General features: G+C 36.5%; 1 protein-coding gene across 3 annotated transcripts in view; it reads left to right on the top strand.

Moving 5' to 3' along the window:
* Positions 1–19,191, top strand: part of LOC143231067 (uncharacterized) — a 180,775-nt gene that overhangs the window by 71,712 nt on the left and 89,872 nt on the right. For all 3 annotated transcript variants that reach the window (XM_076465593.1, XM_076465594.1, XM_076465595.1), the window contains one exon: positions 7,891–7,939. In XM_076465593.1, coding sequence (XP_076321708.1) covers positions 7,891–7,939 — 49 coding nt within the window. The remainder of the gene's footprint in view (positions 1–7,890; positions 7,940–19,191) is intronic.

Below are 19,191 nucleotides of genomic sequence, written 5' to 3'. Positions count from 1 at the left end.
TTATTTCTTTATGCATTGGTTATATGGGATTGATGGAGAGTAGTGGATTTAAATTGTAATAAGTATTATCAATTAATTAGTCCCCTGGTGGTTCAACAGTAATTTAAACGGCTTATAAAGCTGAAAATTGTGTTTGGATTCCCGAGTGGCCAGAGCACAGATAACTTTTTGTATTTAGTAACAAACAAACAAAATCAATTGATTAAAAATTAATTATTTCGTAACACATCAACATAAACAAATGAATAAGACTCGTTTAACAATGATACATATTTTTCTTTTTGCTATGGTCAAGAAAATAAATGTTGAATTTTTCGTCAGTATGGTGTTAAATAACACCTTAATGGTGTCATTTTTGTTACTGAGATTATAGTATAATCACATATGAATCGAAAAGCCCGGCATGACCAGGTGGGTTAAGGCATGCGACTCGTAATCTGAGGGTCGCGGGTTCGCAATCATGCTCGCCTTTTCAGCCGTGGGGACGTTATAAAGTGATGGTCAATCCTACTATTAGTTGGTAAAAGAGTAGCCCAAGAATTGGTTGTGGGTGGTGATGACTAGCTGCCTTCCCTCTCGTCTTACACTGCTAAATTAGGGACGGCTAGCGCAGAAAGCCCTCGAGTAGCTTTGCGCGAAATTCTTATAAAATTAATCGAAAAAATGTAATTATTTTATTAGGTACAATTTTAAGAAAATCTCGTTGAAAAGGGGGTGGAATCTGAAGCATTGATTACAACATGTAAAAATATGAACTGTAGGAGCGTTGCTGAATTAGTATTTTACACGTTATTGTAGTTTGTGAAATGACTGCCAGTAAAATAAATCGGAAATGAAATTGAGAAAATTTATTTTTCTTTACTTATGCTCTCGGAAGTTAAATTTTAAAATGCAAATAGATTTTGTAAAATCTAGAAGCGTTTACGATAAAACGGATGGAATTAGTTTACTGCCAAAAGGCGCGGAAAAATAACTTGTATTAAACGTCTCTTTTATGATTAATATTAGGTCGTTTCGTATGAAATGGCCGACTTTCGCTTTGTTGAAGAGTGACTGTGATTGGGGTAAGTTAGATACAGTAATATGACTGTATGATATTCAGTATTGATGAGAGTGTTGTACTTTTCATTTGTCTGTCATGTCAAGTTGTATTATAATTGTTTTTGTGTTCCTTTAAAACCTGTACAAGATGAACTCTTCAAAAGAATTGAGATTACTTTTTGTATGAATTCAAATTGAGGAAAAAATGCAGCCAAGGCCGCTAAAAACACCAATTTAGCGTTTGGACAAAGGACTACTTCTCGACGGACTATTTGGCATTGGTCGCAGAACGTTTTATTCTGGTGACACGAACCTCAATAATGAATTCCCTGTTGTGGAAACTAACCCACAAACAACAGTTCGGGCACTTGCAGCAGGCCTAGAAGTTTCCATTAAAGTTGTGTCTTGTCATCTAGCTACAATAGGAAAGGTTAACAAAGTAGACAAATAGGTACGGCGCGAATTGACGGAAGGGCAGAAACTGGTTAGGAACAAGAGGGAGTTTTTCTTGAATCGAATCGATCCTATACGACAACCGGAAGAGATCAGGAGAATGGTTAGATACAGGTAAATTTCCAAGTCATGCGCTGAAACCGCTTTTGCACCAGAAAAAACGTTATGGCGACAGTATGATGGTCTACAGAGGGAATTATCCGTTATTTCTTTCTCCAACCAGGTGAAACAACTACTGCACAATTTTACTGCCGTAAATAGTTGATAAAATGCATCGAAAATTAATTACCAAACAGCCATCATTGGTGAACAGGCATGGACCTGTTCTGATGCAAGATAACGCCAGACCCCATTCCTCACAAATCGCCATTTTAAAGTCGAGAGAATTGAAACATGAAATTTTGGAGTATCCACTATACTCACCTGATCTATCTCCAACTGATTATCACTTTTTTTCGGCACTTGGAGCTGTTTTTCCAAAACAAAACATTTAGGAATCAGGAGACGTGTCAAAACCTTTGAAGAGTTTATTGTCTCCAAAACAACGGAGTTTTTAGAGACGAGATAATTGTATTAGTATCCCGTTGGGAGAAAACCATTGCAGCAAACGGATCATATTTTAATTAATAAAATTGATATTTGGTACAAATATAGCGTTTTAATTTTTACCTATACAATCGGTCATTTCATACGAAAGGAACTAATAATCGTATCGTTGATCGGAAATTAGTGACATGTCTGGATTTTAACTTTGATATTCTGGTATAATTGGTTTTGTCATATCTGTCTTTGTGTGTGATGGTTTTTGCCAATTTTTTAGTATGTTTGCTACCATCAAATACGCTCTTTTGTTTCACCTCAGCTGCGAGCTCGTCGCAACAAGGTAACCTAGGTAACCTTTTGTATATGAATGTTAAAAGAAAGTGATAGTTTTAAAGTCGTTATACGATCTGAATATATGACTGGCGCACAAAAGGAAAAATGTTACATTGAAAGCAACAACAAAAAACCCCAATCGAAATGTGGTTATTAAATAGCCAGTAGAAGCTGAGTTATGTTAGTCTGACGTAAATAGTTCCCTAACAATGAAGTCATGGAGTGATTTTTAACTTCTCGTCTCTGTTTGTGGCAATGCCAACTGGAACACGCATTGCAGTATTTTTAGTTACAACATTTACTGGGTGAAATAGCGTAACATTTGTTGTTTTTTTATGACTATTTTTAATAATCGTGTGTGATGAAATGGACTTGCGTGGGATGAGGGTAACGCTGAAACACATTTTGTTGATTTTTTTTTTTTTTTTCTGACAGGGACGCCATCATAGAAATGACACATTTCAAGCTTAATTGTTTCACTAAAGTGGTGTGGGAAGAGTCACCTAAATTTATAGCTCTAGGGAAGAGGAGTGAGAAGCTGTTTCATCTTTGTGTCTTTATTGTTATCAATTTAACTTGATTACGTCCCGGTCCTTGTGTCATCTTAATGTTTCTCTAATGGAATGCACGAAACCTATCGAGTGACACCGATGAAATTCTCAGTAGAATCCCTTTCAATAAACTGAAAATAGTCGTATGTTTTGAAGTAAACCTAAGACCAACTGTTTACTATTTTGGGTTACTTCTTATTTACAGATGAGCAAGTTATTTCGAGATATTTTTTCTTTAAAAAAAAAAAAAAGACAAACAGGTTTATTTTAGAGTGAGTTGGTGTAAAAGTGGCATAAAGAAAATAATGTTCCATTTTTGGAATCGTGTGTTGGATTATATGAATTCCAGGGATGAATATCGATTTTTGTTTTTTTTACAGTTGGTTGTGTTTAACTCTCGCATCATCGAGACGCATAAAACCAGCGATATTGCCTTTCCTGACCATCTAAGTACGTCACAAGATCGCACGTGTGTGACGTCTTTCGTATTTGCGACGTAACTAGTTATCGTTTAATGTTTACGACAAGGCTGTTTTTGACCTGTGCATTTGTTTTATAACATTTACTGGATGAAATTGATGTTAATAGTTACATTTAATTTTAAGAATCTTTTCAATACTATTTTATGAAAAAATGTATATATTTTTAGCTGGAACAGCAATCAAAACATGACTATTAATTGGCAATTTTTTATAATTCATATAAAGAAAGAGGGATAAAAAATTTTGACATAGAATACAATAATTATTACGGGCTTTTAAAGTTTTAATTAATTATAGGATTGTTCGAAACGTAGTTTGCTTGTATTTCTCTTCTTATTAATTAACAAGGCCTGGCATGGCCAGGTGGTTAAGGCGTTCGACTCGTAATCTGAGGGTCGCAGGTTCGAATTCCCGTCGCATCAAATATACTCGCTCTTTCATCCGTGGGGGTATTATAATGTGACGGACAATCCCACTATTCGTTGGTAAAAGAATAGCCCAAGAGTTGGCGGTGGGTGGTGATGACTAGTTGCCTTCCCTCTAGTCTTACATTGCTAAATTAGGGACGGTAGCGCAGATAGTTCTGATGTAGCTTTGCACGAAATTAAAAAAAACAACAATAATTAATTAGCAAATATAATTTATTTCACGTGAACATGATATGACAATTAAACATTTTCAGTTATGTAATTCTTACATGGTTCCAATTTACACATGGACCAAATGAAAGCATTATTTGCAACACTAAAAGTAATAGTTAAATTTGCTTCCGGCTGATGAATCTCCACTAATGGCATGAAATCTGGTTTCGATACCCATGGTGGAGACAGCATTGATAGCCCATTGTGTAGTTTTACGTTTAACTATACACAAAAGAAAACAAAAACAGTATCGACAATGTAGCATCAGTCTATTTTTATTATTATAAATGTCACCCACTACGCTGGTCTTTGAACCCGAAGATTTATGGTAGTTGCTACAAAATCACGCTCTGCACTTTGGTGGCGTGAGTGTGTTTATAAGAGGGACCGTGAAATCCCACTCTTCAATCAGAATAGCTGAAGATTTACTGCTCGTGAGTGGAATGGACTGGATTAGGTGACCCCTCTTCCCACCCCATCTCTGGAAGACCCAGCATTCCAGGTGCGTGGAACAGGTATACGTGAACTAGTTAACTGTAAACCCAAGGGAAAGAGGGGGTTGGGTGAGACCATAGTGAAAGATTGGGTGTATATAATATATATATATATAATAATGGACACATATGGCCTTATTATGGATTATATACAAATAGAAATAATATACTTTCAATGATAACGAGTATATCAGTGATGTTTGTTTGTTTGTTTGTTTTGGAATTTCGCACAAAGCTACTCGAGGGCTATCTGTGCTAGCCGTCCCTAATTTAGCAGTGTAAGACTAGAGGGAAGGCAGCTAGTCATCACCACCCACCGCCAACTCTTGGGCTACTCTTTTACCAACGAAAAGTGGGATTGACCGTAACATTATAACGCCCCCACGGCTGGGAGGGCGAGCATGTTTGGCGCAACTCGGGCGCGAACCCGTGACCCTCAGATTACGAAGTGCACGCCTTAACGCGCTAGGCCATGCCAGGCCTTGTCAGTGATGTTAAGCTTAACTTTCCCAATATCGTCGTAGTTGTATATGCTAAGAGTCTGGAACATACTTTGAATACATTTAATAGATATAAATCCTGACTTCCAATCACACATGAGCCCGGCATGGCCAGGTGGTTAAGGCGCTTGGCTCGTAATCTGAGGGTCGCGGGTTCGAATTCCTGTCCTACCATACATGCTCGCTCTTTCAGCTGTGGGAGTGTTAATATCGTCCAGTCAATCTCACTGTTCGTTGGTTAAACAGTGGCCCAAGACTTGGCAGTGGGTAGTGATGACTAGCTGCTTTCTCCCTATCTCGCCTCATACTACTAAATTAGGGACAGCCTGCGCAGATAGCCTTCGTGTAGTTTTGCGCAAAAATTCAAAACAAACCAACTAATGGCATAGTTTTCTTTTGTCTTTCTTACACGATTAACAGAAACGGTAATTTAAACACGCGCACTATATACGCACCAATAGTACCACTATACATTAAATATACTGTCTAGACACACTTTGGGTGTACAAGCCAGGAAGCCGAACTTCTTTAATATTCCATTGGGACTTACAATAGCAGTGTGTATTTGAATACAGTATTGCAGCTGTCAGAAGACCTTTTTATTTCAACGTAGGGAACAATGTTCCCCCTGTACCCATATAAACGTAGAGAACACAATAGCTTAAAGTGTTATGTACCAGCCTAAAGAACTTTACCACCGATGCTACCCTGAGCAGCGTGAGATATTGTAAGAAATTGAAAATGTGTATTTTTTGTTACTAGTAAAAGACATACAAACATGAGAATGATGATCCAACCTCTCACTATTCGTTCTGACAAGTAAGTGTAGCATACGAGTGAACGGCGGGTCCTGTGTTGACTAGCTGTCTGTTACTTAAAGAACAGGGAAGGCTGGAGCAAGTAGCCCTCTTGCAACCTTGCTTGAGTTTAAACCTTCTGAGATAATGTCGTGGAACGATACTAACACAGTGGAATTAAATATAACAAATAATTGGTATTTAAATCCTTGAAAAAGATAAATTAATTTGTAAATGAAACTTGGTATCAAGTAATAAATTCTGAATATTCAGATAGAAAAGGTTTTCATATAATAATTTATGTATTAACTTGTTACTGTAAAATACGTTGATATATTGCAGTGTGTACAAATAATAACTGATAGTTTATTATTTCAACAACGATATTGTAATTACTGTTACTGTCTGTAGCAGGAAATGAGCTAAATGAATTATTTCAATAACAAATCTCTGAGTCAACCAAACCACGTACGATATTTCACCTCTGGGAGGGGCACATACGGGTATTTCCTTAAGAGAGTCAACACTTAACTGAATTTGGACTGTCTTCTGACGGTTCTAATGATGTTCGTAAAACTTCGAGGTACGGTTGTTTTGGTAGATTGAAAAATGTTTTACTAAGCCTTGCCTGAGGTTATAGTGTTAGTGTAACAATATCTATTGAACTTCTCGTGAAGCCAGTAAATAAGGGCAACTAGCAGTTTTCTGTCAGTATTATACACATCTCGGAGAATAGATGTCATAAACACAAAATTCAGGGTTTACTTGCAAGTATCAGGTAGCAAAGCTCTCTACGTGCTTTCAGTGCAGGGGATGTGGGTGCGATCGTGACGGGTTACTGTATGAAGAGAAAGCAAACTGTAAAAAAAAAAAAAAAAAAAAAGCCAGAAAAGAATTTACGTTGGTAGCTGATAAAAGCACCAAACAGCTGAAGTTGAGCACACCTACTGAGACCGAGTGCGTTCACACAATCTCACCGGAACGGTGAGAGTGGTTAACTTGGGAGAAGGAAATCGTGATGACCAGAAACCCACTTTGTTAACCTGAAGATGACCTGAGAAGGTCGAAACTTTGTTCTCTGCTTTAGTTTGATACCCATACCAGCCGTATTGAGAGAGAGATCGCTTTATTCATAGAAGGAAAAAAAAAACAGCAAAAGACTCCCCATGTTTTACACGAACTTTTCCGGATCTTCTGTCGACTGACTCTTAGATTCGTTATTAAACAACAAAAGTTTTGATCTAATAGAAACAGAATGTAACCTCGATCTTACAGACGGGATTATGCTATTAATTTAATTAGCACTTTTGTAGAGTAAAATATGAGAAGGCATCAAGTTGAGGTTACTTGCCCAGGAAATTAAGTATAATCGCTTATGACTGTATTTAAAACTGTCTTCTTGTGGGTCGAGTGTCATCGTGTGGTTAGCAATCGTAAGATTGCAGGTTTGAGTCTGCAATGGGATCGTAAAGGTGGCTTGTACTTTAATTTAAGGGCGCGTTATGGAAGTAACAGCCAATCTCTTTCCTCGGTTTTGAGTAACCTTGTGGACAACAGGTACAGCTGTCTGTCTACTTGTTCTCCACAGGTGGTGATTTTGTGCTTGAATTTCTAGGTCACTGACCTGGCTGTTTAGCTTACGAGACTTTCAGGTCGAAAAACCCAAAGTATTCTCTTCAGGACTAGAAAGTGTTATGTTTCAGGGTTAATGAAGGGAGAAGTGAATATTTGTGATGAGAGAGAATTCGTGTATTGAATTTCACATACAGTTTGATATTTGAAAACAGACGTCACATGATGATGTAATGTGATTCCTAATTAAAATTTATTTACATCGAATATTTACCTTTAGTTTACATTTAAACTTTTTTTCACACATTAATGTCAAATTGTATGTTTTCTGGTGTTTAACTTCAGCTTGGTGGTAATTTAGTATTTTAATAAAATAATATAAACTTTCGATTTTTAGTGTTAGTCATGAATGAATGTATATAGTTGATATTTCTTCCAAAACCGTAAAATAAACAGTTCTAACAAGTATAATTTTACTTTCAGTTCCAAACAAACAAGAGAAGGAACAAGGTACCACTTCTTCCTATTCGGAGTAAGTAGAATCTATCAGTATTATACTTTCTTTACGCGTTGAGAACAAAACATTTGTGTGTGTCTAGCGGGAAATAAGTTGCCAAAAATATTTATTCACAACATAATACTAATAAGAGAACTTCATGAGGACAGGAATTTGTCGATATTTGTCTTTAAAATTGATACCAGTATTAAATATGGAATCAGAACGTAAGATTGCTCGATTAATAAATTGTCAGTTTAGAAAATATGTGTAATACGTAGTTGTATATATTGTTAAAGTAGACAGTTTCGACAATATTAAAGATGTACGTTTATCTTACAATTAACACCGAATTCTTTTACTCATCCGTAACTCGATTTATGTTGGTTTTTGGTTTCTTTTTTGCACCAGTTGCAATGTATCATTCTCTGTAGAGAAAGCTATCACCCATAATAATTTTCTATCTTTATCGTTCTTTCTTCTTCAGATCGAAGAACGACTGACTACACGTATTTATAGTAGTAATAATTGTTGATCTTCTTTGTCGTTCTTTCTTCTTCAGATCGAAGAACGACTGACTGCACGTATTTCTAGCAGTAATAATTGTTGATCTTCTTTGTCGTTCTTTCTTCTTTAGATCGAAGAACGACTGACTACATGTATTTCTAGTAGTAGTAATTGTTGATCTCCTTTGTTGTTCTTTCTTCAGATCGAAGAACGACTGACTACACGTATTTCTAGTAGTAATAATTGTTGATCTCCTTTGTCGTTCTTTCTTCTTCAGATCGAAGAACGACTGACTACATGTATTTCTTGTAGTAATAATTGTTGATCTCCTTTGTCGTTCTTTCTTCTTCAGATCGAAGAACGACTGACTACACGTATTTCTAGTAGTAATAATTGTTGATCTCCTTTGTCGTTCTTTCTTCTTCAGATCGAAGAACGACTGACTACATGTATTTCTTGTAGTAATAATTGTTGATCTCCTTTGTCGTTCTTTCTTCTTCAGATCGAAGAACGACTGACTGCATGTATTTCTTGTAGTAATAATTGTCAAACTTGGTCGTCCATTCTGATTCCAACTTTTAAGAATGACTGTGCACATTTCATTAAAACTTTTAATACGTGGACTTCATTGCAAAAATAAGATCGTCAGTTGGAAAAAACCTAATTACCAAACATAAGCACTACAATTAAATAAAACTTCACAAAAATGCCTCTGGATTTAGTACAGTGCATTTGGATTCCAAAGGATAGGATTTTCAAGTATGTAATAATAGCTACCAAAAGAGCTGCTAAAATCTCCACCGTTCACTTCACGTGCCACTGAATATTTCTTCAGGAATTGCTAATCACAAAATGTAAGTTTGAAGTAAAACGTCACGCCACTAACAGTGTTGGTGAAGGCGTTACTTTCCGCAGAAAGGGTTCAGGTCTGGTCTTTGTGAACCAAAGTTTCCATGAAATCAGTACATCGTCAGCTGTTTCACAGATATCACGCTGTTAAAAATTTGTTTGTTGGCATTATATTAACCTTACACCTCCTCTTTGAACATATTTTCCCACATTGTTTGTGCACCAAATGACTGTTATCAGATGAATTTATTGGTTACGGAGTCTTTAATAATGTACGAATCACCATTATTATTTCATTTAATCTCGCGAATCATTTATATTATGACATTCGTTATATAGTTTACGTAAGGCAGTGACTCATTTTTTCTCAGTTTTTGATCTATTATTAATACTAGGTATTTAAATTAAGAGAAACATAGACACACAGTATGATGCACTACGTAGACCCTACATGACACTGTAAAATCATGTCGGTTACTTCAGAGGACAAAGTGACACCTTACCGATGGAATATGTGGGTCCTACATGACACTGCAAAATCATGTCGGTTACTTCAGAGGACAAAGTGACACCTTACCGATGGAATATGTGGGCCCTACATGACACTGCAAAATCATGTCGGTTACTTCAGAGGACAAAGTGACACCTTACCGATGGAATATGTGGGCCCTACATGACACTGCAAAATCATGTCGGTTACTTCAGAGGACAAAGTGACACCTTACCGATGGAATATGTGGGCCCTACATGACACTGTAAAATCATGTCGGTTACTTCAGAGGACAAAGTGACACCTTACCGATGGAATATGTGGGCCCTACATGACACTGCAAAATCATGTCAGTTACTTCAGAGGACAAAGTGACACCTTACCGATGGAATATGTGGACCCCACTTAATGGTATAAAGTCGGTTACTTTAGAAGGTAAATTAGCTTCTTTCAGAACTAACCAATCGGTTATTATACAGTAAGCCTTTTTCTATACAATTTTAAATCGTTATCCACGTAATGTCATGGAGTTGTAACATCAGCAACACATTTTGGGAAACCCATTTTAGAAGTAGCAACATCACAAGTATTCGAGTATATATATATCACGTGAGCGAACACGAGTAGTGGTTTTGTTTCTATATCCAAGAAAGACGCAACACCGTGTTTGGTGTAACAAAAATAATTTCGTAATGTAATTATCACATACGGGTTTTTTTTGTTTTTTTTTGAGAATTCCAAACATTTACGTTTTACTGTTTGAAAATTGGAGATGCGATCTGGTAAACCAGTAATGTTGGTTTTAGTAGGAGGATAAGAAGTGTGAGGAAAGTGAAAACTAAGGTTGGGCAGGATTCGAACTCGTTTTAACCAACTTCGTTACTGAATCTGTTGTATTGTAAAAGTTTCAACCTTACGTTATTCAGTTGATGAGGGCAGAACTTAGACACGCCCTTGGTTTATGACACTGAGCTCGTAAAGCATATAAAACCACTTATTTTTAGTATGTTAATGCCATTACACATTTTAAAAACCACTCATTATTTTAACTAACTAGTGAAGTAGACCCTATGTTTAAATATCAGCATGAATATTAAAATTTAAAATATAATTATTTATTAAATATATTTTTCGGCATCTTGCAGTTAGTAACATTATTTTTAATATTAAAATTATTGAAATGTGACATTTGTGTGTTTGCTGATACCAACTATTAATATTGGATCGTTCCATTGCCCAAAAACAACGAGACAATTTTATTTATGAAATTTGGAGCTAAACAGTTGGTCGTAATTTTTTTCAAATAAACGAAACGTTACAAATTTAAGGCGATCTCCTGACAGTAATATTTTTCATCAATTTAATTATTTAAATGGTTTCCCTAATAGTCGTATTTGCGGATGGAGAAAATTTTTAAAAGTAAATATATTTGGCTGGCTGGCTGGTTGGTTATTGTTAAGAGACACAGCTGCACGCTGAGTTATCTTTGATCTGGCCATCTCGTATATCCAATCTTAAAGGTATGGCCAGGTGGGTTAAGGTGTTCGACTCGTAATATGAGGGTCGCGGGTTCGAATCCCATCACACCAAACATGCTCGCCCTTTCAGCCGTGGGGGCGTTATAACGTTTCGGTCAATCCCACTATTCGTTGGTAAAAAGAGTAGCCCAAGAGTTGGCGGTGGGTGGTAATGACAAGCTGCCTTCCCTTTACTTATACACTGCTAAATTAGGGACGGCTAGTGCAGGGGAGTATTGTTGGAAATACATTCATTATTATGATTTCATTCCAGCTTTGATGGGTACTTAGCGCTATGTCAGTGTGGTAGACTCTCAACAGAAAGTGAGGACATTCAAAATTATGGTGGTAGCATTTATCTGTAAAATGAATATAGACAAATGAAATAGAAACGTGTTGCATAAATGGCAACTTTCTTTCCTCTCTCGAAATCATCCAAGAAACGCATCTCATTTCACGCACATCTTTATCTGTACAAAACATTTTATTTTTTTGTATAATGGAGCATCTCATGTTGCATCATTATTTACATCTTTGGGTATACATTAGCGCTCTTAAATATAATTGAGCATCTCATCTTACGTTTGTTTGATGTCATCTCATTTGCAGCAGGTTTCTTGTGTGTGTTTCATGCATGTAACAGCAGGTTGCTGTTTTTTCTGGATAAATATAGCAGTATTATGTTTTATATTTGATTTATACATTTGACATTGAATAAAAGAGAACTGGGTTTCAAATTAGATTCTAATTTTCAAAGACAAATTAATCATATCGTATTTTACAAAAACCTTCTTAGTTGTTGTTGATGCATGTCGTTGTATGTATGTATGTATGTGTGTATGTTGGGGGGGTTGTGCATTGGATTGGTTACTTTAGATTTACACATCTATTGTATTTCAGTTAAGCCATGTCTTCTCTGGCTTGATATGTATGTGTGTATATAATTTAACTGCTAGGCGTGACTGTTGGGCAAGTAATTCTTTCCATCAAATAATAAATATGTGACACCACGTTGGTAGAAAAAATAGTGGTTCGTGAGTCTCTAGCTCGTTTAGTGGCCCTTTGGCACTTAGCGATGCCATAAAGTAGAGAACCACGTGAGTGAAATAGACAACTCCGTCTTGTGCTCTATCAATCGATAGTACCATACGATCATGCAATGCTGGAGCAAGTGTGTCGCCATACAGTAAGACTTATCTGAACCTTATCATTCTTTTCTGATTGGACTTGGAGGAAAATGCTTTTCTAAACACACCCACACACACAGATTACTTATAGTACTTAGAAGGTTTTTGGTGTTCCTATGGAGTTTTTAATATTGGTTTATTCGTCCACTGCCATTAGTTTTGCACGCACCCACGCTTGAAACTACACATCAATTAAATAGTGCTGATGGCTTTGTACTGCATGTGTCGTTAATTTTTCGTGCGTTATGTACAAAGAGTGTTGATTTATGGAGATATTTTCTGTCGTTGTGTTTCTTAGTCAGTATTGCTGGCTGGCTGGCAGGCATTTGTTAGCCTGGGAAAACAAAAGCTACTGTCGTACGTCTGACGAAAACATTGTTCCCTTTGTTAAATTTATGAACTACTTTTGTAGCGCTTTATAAGAGTGGTTGTTTCTCCGAAGATTGGAGACGGATACAAGTTTTTTAAATAAAGTGCAGAAAATGAAAAGTTTTGGTTACATCGTAATTAAGTTTTTAACAACAACATTTATTGCTGTAAAAGGGTCTCCCGTCAGTACAGCGGTAAGTCTACGGATTTACAACGCTAAGATCAGGGGTTCGATTCCCCTCGGTGGGCTCAGCAGATAGCCCGATGTGGCTTTGCTATAAGAAAACACACGCACACACGCGCGCGCTACAGAAAGTGCCACCAGGAGATTTGTCGATTTTCAAAACTACCTATTACAAGGTTAATAAAACATAATGTACGTTTTTTTAAGGAAGTAAACAGTTTTCAGAATTCCATGTATTTGTACAATGCTGTTCTCTTTAGGAAATCCATTAAAATTGCATGTTTCGAGCACGTTTTCATCATAAGAGCATGTTATCCTCGCGTCACGGACAATAAACGTTTTTAGGAAAAAAATATTTTTAAGATGTTAAACATGCATAGCACTTCATTTTAGTAAGAGGGCTAAACTTTTTAATATAAAGGAAGAAGATAGTGTAATTTTTCACGACCACTGCAATACTTTAGAAACTGAGTAATGACAGTCACACAGCTATTAAGATAAAAAAAATAAATATAGAACAAAACTTTGTTATTCAACTTATGAGGAAAACGTTTCATCACGAAATGGAATACCCCCACCCCAATGAGTGCGTATAAGGATACTGAAACATGGAAATTCATTGCTTACAGTGGTATTTCTCTGTAAAGCTAAAACAAATGCAGATGATTGAAAGAACAATTTTCATACCAGGAACTTTCAGTAATTCGTAGTTTTTAACATGTTGTCAGTATGGCGTGTTTCTAAGTGTTTCGGCGGAACATTTGCATAATGAACCCTCAAGTTATTAATCACTTAATTTATATTGTACAGTTTACTGTTGTTTAGAGTGAAAAGTAGTTACCGAAATGAATCTGCCTATTCGTCTTTGAATTTTCGGATCCCCTACAGTGGTGTTTTCGCGGGCTCACAACGCTAGAAGCTGGGTTTCGATACCAGAGCACAGATAGACCATTGTGTAGCTTTCTGCTTAACTTCAAACAAACGAACAAACAATAATTTTCGTCGCCGTTGGTAATGAAATTCCATTCAAATGGGTTACTTGTCTATACAACTAACATGTTATGTCTACAAGATGTCGCTTCACAACTATGGATGTGTATTTTGTAAGTAATAGGGAAAGGCATAAAACACAAATTAGAATAAGAACTCTTAGCCACAACGTGGCATGATTCTTTAAAAGCTACTTCTACTGCTGATGACATTTGGTTAAAAAAATGATTACAGTATGTTTGATTTTATTGTGGAAATAGTTGTTTTTTTTTTTTATCCCGAAACAAGTAATTAACGTATTTATACATTTTATATATATAATATGATCCAGGCACGTGTTTGTTCACGTGCATGTAAAATTTGGAAAATCTCAAGTTCTCTCTTATATAATCTTTGTCTTTTGTAGAGTAGATAAGATGAGTAAACATTCGGACTTGGAGGGAGGGTGGTTAGGGCGCTCGACTCGCAATCTGAGGGTCGCAGATTCGAATCCTCGTCACCCAAAACATGCTCGTCTTTTTAGTCGTGGGGGTGTTATAATGACGGCCAATCTCACTATTCGTTGGTAAAAGAGTAGCCCAACAGATGGCGGTGGGTGGTGATGACTAGCTGCCTGCCCTCTAGTCCTACACTGCTAAATTAGAGATGGCTAGCGCAGGTAGCTTTGCGCGAAATTAAAGAAAACAAACAAGCAAATCAGACTTGGAACGACTGTGTATTTAGCTTTCTGTTAATTAAAGCTTTGTCTTGTATCATCCAATCATACTGATTAAAATAAATTATATCTCTCATCCTTTCTTTCATGTATCGCTTGTTGATCCTGTGAATTTCAGAACTGATAAACTAGATTATAATCTCCATACGTTATCACAAAATATTCTCTGTAGACAATTTGTTAGCGTGAGCGGTATGGCACTGCTGACGGGTCACTTCTGGTCAGTAGTTCAGAATTAAGGACGGAGCTACGTAGCCTTAGAGGCTTTGTCATAAATACAAAATACAGTAAAGTACTCTATTTCGGCCACTGTTAGTTAACTATTATAGTGTAAGGAAGAGTACTTGATGACTGCATTAAAAAAGGGGTAAAGTACAGAGACCACGAATAATATTCTTGTGGCCATTCGGAGTTTTTGATACGCCTTCAACCATCTGCTTGAACGTTTTCATGAAGTAACCAATCCTTTTAATTTTAAAATACCGGTTTTGTCTAGACAAAATACAGTTTGGCGGATCTCAAAGTAATGCCCTCCGATTACTTAGGGAAGGCGAGCTAGTTTTCGTGCTGCTAAGTTTCGGATTACTACGCACTGCGGTTATGACCGCATATCTGACGAGTGTCACGTTTGTTGTTGTTTGTTTTGGGGAAGGTGTTTGGTTATGAAACTGTTTTACCAGGGGGAGGGGATGAAATAGACGAATCGAGGTGTTCGTGTAGTAAGATAATATCTTAACTCTGTTTAGATGTACGCCATTAAAGTCACTGGTCAAGCCAAACAAGGTCAGTTCATTTTAATTATCAGCTGATCGCTTGGAACGTACGAGTATCTGTGTGGAAAGGGTAAAAGAAAGATATGTGCACCTAGTTGGATGATTTTGAAAAACAGCTATTGCTATACGTCATTTACTCGTCGTGTGATTATATTAGTGACCTGTAACTGCGAACTTGAAATTGGCCATTTTTCAAGTCATACAACAGGAATTTGTTAATTATGTCCTTTTGTTTTAGCGTGGCACCTAAGCGTAGACTTATTTTATTACGGTTTCTTAAACACTTGGTAATTCTGACGTTCCTAACTGGGTTAAAATTTATTGTACTGATAGATGTTTGAATCACTAGTGTACGTGTTGACCTCTGTCAAGCATTGTTTACATCAACACTCATAGACTGACACTGATTCTTTGGTGTGAACGTATCCTACAGCGACGGACAAACGCTGCTGTCTCTAAACAGCTAGAAACGGATGGTTGATTATACTGTCCGTTTTGTTATCTGTCTGGCTGGTATGTATGGAGCCATGTGGCGAGTAATGATGTGTAACCGTCTGTTTGGCAGTAACTTAGTCCTCAGTGGCTATCGTTCGGTTAAGCCTGTTGAATAATAATAATAAAAATATATATATATGCTTAACACAGGATTGTGATTTACAAACCCAGACAATTTGGCAATCTGCCATCACACTGAGACGTTTTAATTTAAACGTAGTAACCATTACTGTGCATTTTCTACCCTAGTCGCTAATATGTTTATGTACCATGAGAAATTAAACGTGCGTTATCAAGCCATTTCGCAGTTAAAAGTTTAACTTCATATAAATTCGACTCTTGATAGATTTCAAGTAACTTTGAAAGCAGCCAAGATATTGTAATATGCATCCACTTACCCTTTTTAGCACCTTATAAAATCGTTTTTGTGACTGGAGAGGATTTGTAATAACGTGAAACAATGCGTATACAGAAGGTTGTTTATTTAATATTGTACATAAAATAGCCAAAGCTGCCAATATACTAACAACGTTTAGTGGTTAAAGGAATGTTCTTCACTGATATGAAAATTGTGTGACAAGTAATTGTTGGGTAAAAAATGAACGTATTACTTTTAACTTTAAATCTCTTTAATATTTTTATGCTCGTTGTTTTAAATAAGAAAGTTTTTGTTTTTGTAAATAACAAAAGTTGTAAAGTTGCCTTTACAAGGTTGAAGATTTTCATAATTTTTGTTCAACACTTGTCCCTATTCAAAGAGCCTTCCAGTGGCTGAACGATAATTGAGCAGGCTTACGACGTTAAAATCGAGTTTCGATACCTGTGCTGAGCAGAGCGCAGAGAGCCCCTTGTGTAGCTTTGGGCTTATCAACAAATAAAACCAATCTTTATTGCAAAAATGTATAAAAATAAAGTATTACTTTCACGTGAATGTGGGTGTTACTAAAAATACTAGAGTGGCTTCACGTGCTTCCGCACATGTTCTTCAAGCTTGTTACCCTCCGGTGTCACTAATTGGTTTGAAAGTCATTGTCACGTCTTTGCATTATTCATCTTACAAGGTTTTGAGTTTTATTGTTTACATTAAAAAAAAAGTGTTACAAAAAAAACAAAACAATCTTACCAGTAAGCTGAGGTAGACGTTTCTCCCCAAACATTTAATAGTTGGTTTGATATGAACGTATTACACATCTCGGAAAATTTGTTTGCTCGGTTTATACGTGAAGGAACTTGAAGAATTATAGCATTGTCGTAGCACATGTATATTATGTTAATTAATTCACATTGTGTTTATGAATTTGTTTCTCCAAGAACTTCTTACACAGTTTTGAAGATAGCAGGACTAAACCTGACAAACCGACTCGGGGGAGGGGTCCTTATCTATATAGTGTAACCCGCTTTCAAAAGGAGCGAAAATGCGCCTGTAAAGTCATCCAGACGTGATTGAGAGGGGTGGTCTAGGAGTGGGATTTCTGGGATTCTTATTTGTAAGCACCATTAATAGAATTATCAGTCAGAGTAAGAATCCACATACAGTTATTGTCCACGACCAATACTCGGGTATCTCGTTCACTGCATGAAAACTAACTAAAATATTGATATGTTACTGGATATGCACTTTAACATTTCAGGTTGGTAAGAAATAAATTCGCGGGACCAATGTGATACCCTTGTTGAGGTATCACGAGTAGATGTTGTATAGATCTTATTGTTGTTGAGGTAGCTGTGAAAGTATTATTTGTTTGACATTTTCGCGCAAAGCTACACGGGGGCTATCTGCGCTAGCCGTCCATAGTTTAGTAGTGTAAGACTCGAGGGAAGGCAGCTGGTCATCACCACCCACCGCCAACTCTTGCATTAAAGAATAGTTGGAGTGACCATAACATTAAAACGCTCCCACAGCTGAAAGGGCGAGCATGTTTGGTGTGACGCGGGTTCGAACCCGTGACTCTCAGATTACGGATTGAGCGTCCTAAACATCTGGTATTGCCGGGCCTACTGTAGAAATACCAGATGAGCTAGAATGTTGCACTGAGGTCTCTATAAATCAAGAAGGGGGTCTTTGAACCCTGCAGCTGAGTGAGGATATTTTATTTTAGTATTTACGATAATGGTTTTCACAGAGTCCTTGTTGCGCTTATTACAGTTTTTGGGAACAAGTAACTCCCCATCTCCAACACGTCATCCAAAGCCATGGTTCTTATGTTAGATTTAAATGCATTTATCATTAAAAAAAACGCATATATCTAAAATAATACAAGGCATTTTTACAGTAATCAGTACGTTTTCAGGTATCGTATATTTCGTTGATATATATTATGTAAATGTTTCATAAAAAATAGAATAACTTACCTTCCTGGCCTCATGAAGTGTCTTACAGCCTACTGGCGTAATATAACAGGGAATACCCTGGTGGCAGAAGGATGTATTACTGGAAAATAAACTCTCAGGTTTTGTTGTCTTTTCCTCTCCTTCCACTGGCACCAACATTCTTACCGAATGTTTATTAATGCTCCGAATGCTTTCAAGCTTAAAACCTCAATCCTTTTTGTGTTTGGTAATTGTTTTATTGTTTTTGTAAGCATGCCATCTCGATTTGTCGTGTTCTGCAATTTGCTGGTACATTTCAACTTAGCATTGGACAAACTTAATTTGTTATACGATGCAAAATAAATTATAATATCATGACGGTGTAATTGTAATAATGGTAACACTAATTCGTGATACATAACAATAATGAAAATAGCAGTAATTCATAAATTATACATTATTAAAAATCAGGTTTTCGCATCACTTAGTATTTATGGGTAATTAGTGCTTGTTATATCTGTTCGCGCGCTTTTTTCTCTCTCGACCAAACGCATAAATGTGTGCACATTTATATCGGTAGTTATTTTTTTTAAATTCAGTACACCATAAATTATAAAAGTGTCTATTGTTGTATACTTATATAAGTGTTAGAAGGCAGTGTCAAAGGTTTACAAATATTGTAAATGTATTCGGATATTTTTCGTATAACTGGAAGAAAAGTGTATTATCCACTAAGAAATCACCGCTTCTTTGTTCGAAAGCATTAGGGTACTACTATTTCTTTTTTTTCTTCCTTTTTACTGGAGTCGCATCACTTTGGGTGTTAAGAAACGGATTATGTATTTGTTTAAGGAGCATGTTGAGCAGTTTGTGAAATTTCCAGAAACTATTAATCAACGTGT

This window comes from Tachypleus tridentatus, chromosome 10 (genome assembly GCF_004210375.1).
Source record: "Tachypleus tridentatus isolate NWPU-2018 chromosome 10, ASM421037v1, whole genome shotgun sequence".
Classification (NCBI taxonomy): Eukaryota; Metazoa; Arthropoda; class Merostomata; order Xiphosura; family Limulidae; genus Tachypleus; species Tachypleus tridentatus.
The sequence above is the reverse complement of the archived record's forward strand: the minus strand, read 5'-3'. Positions and strand labels throughout refer to the sequence as shown.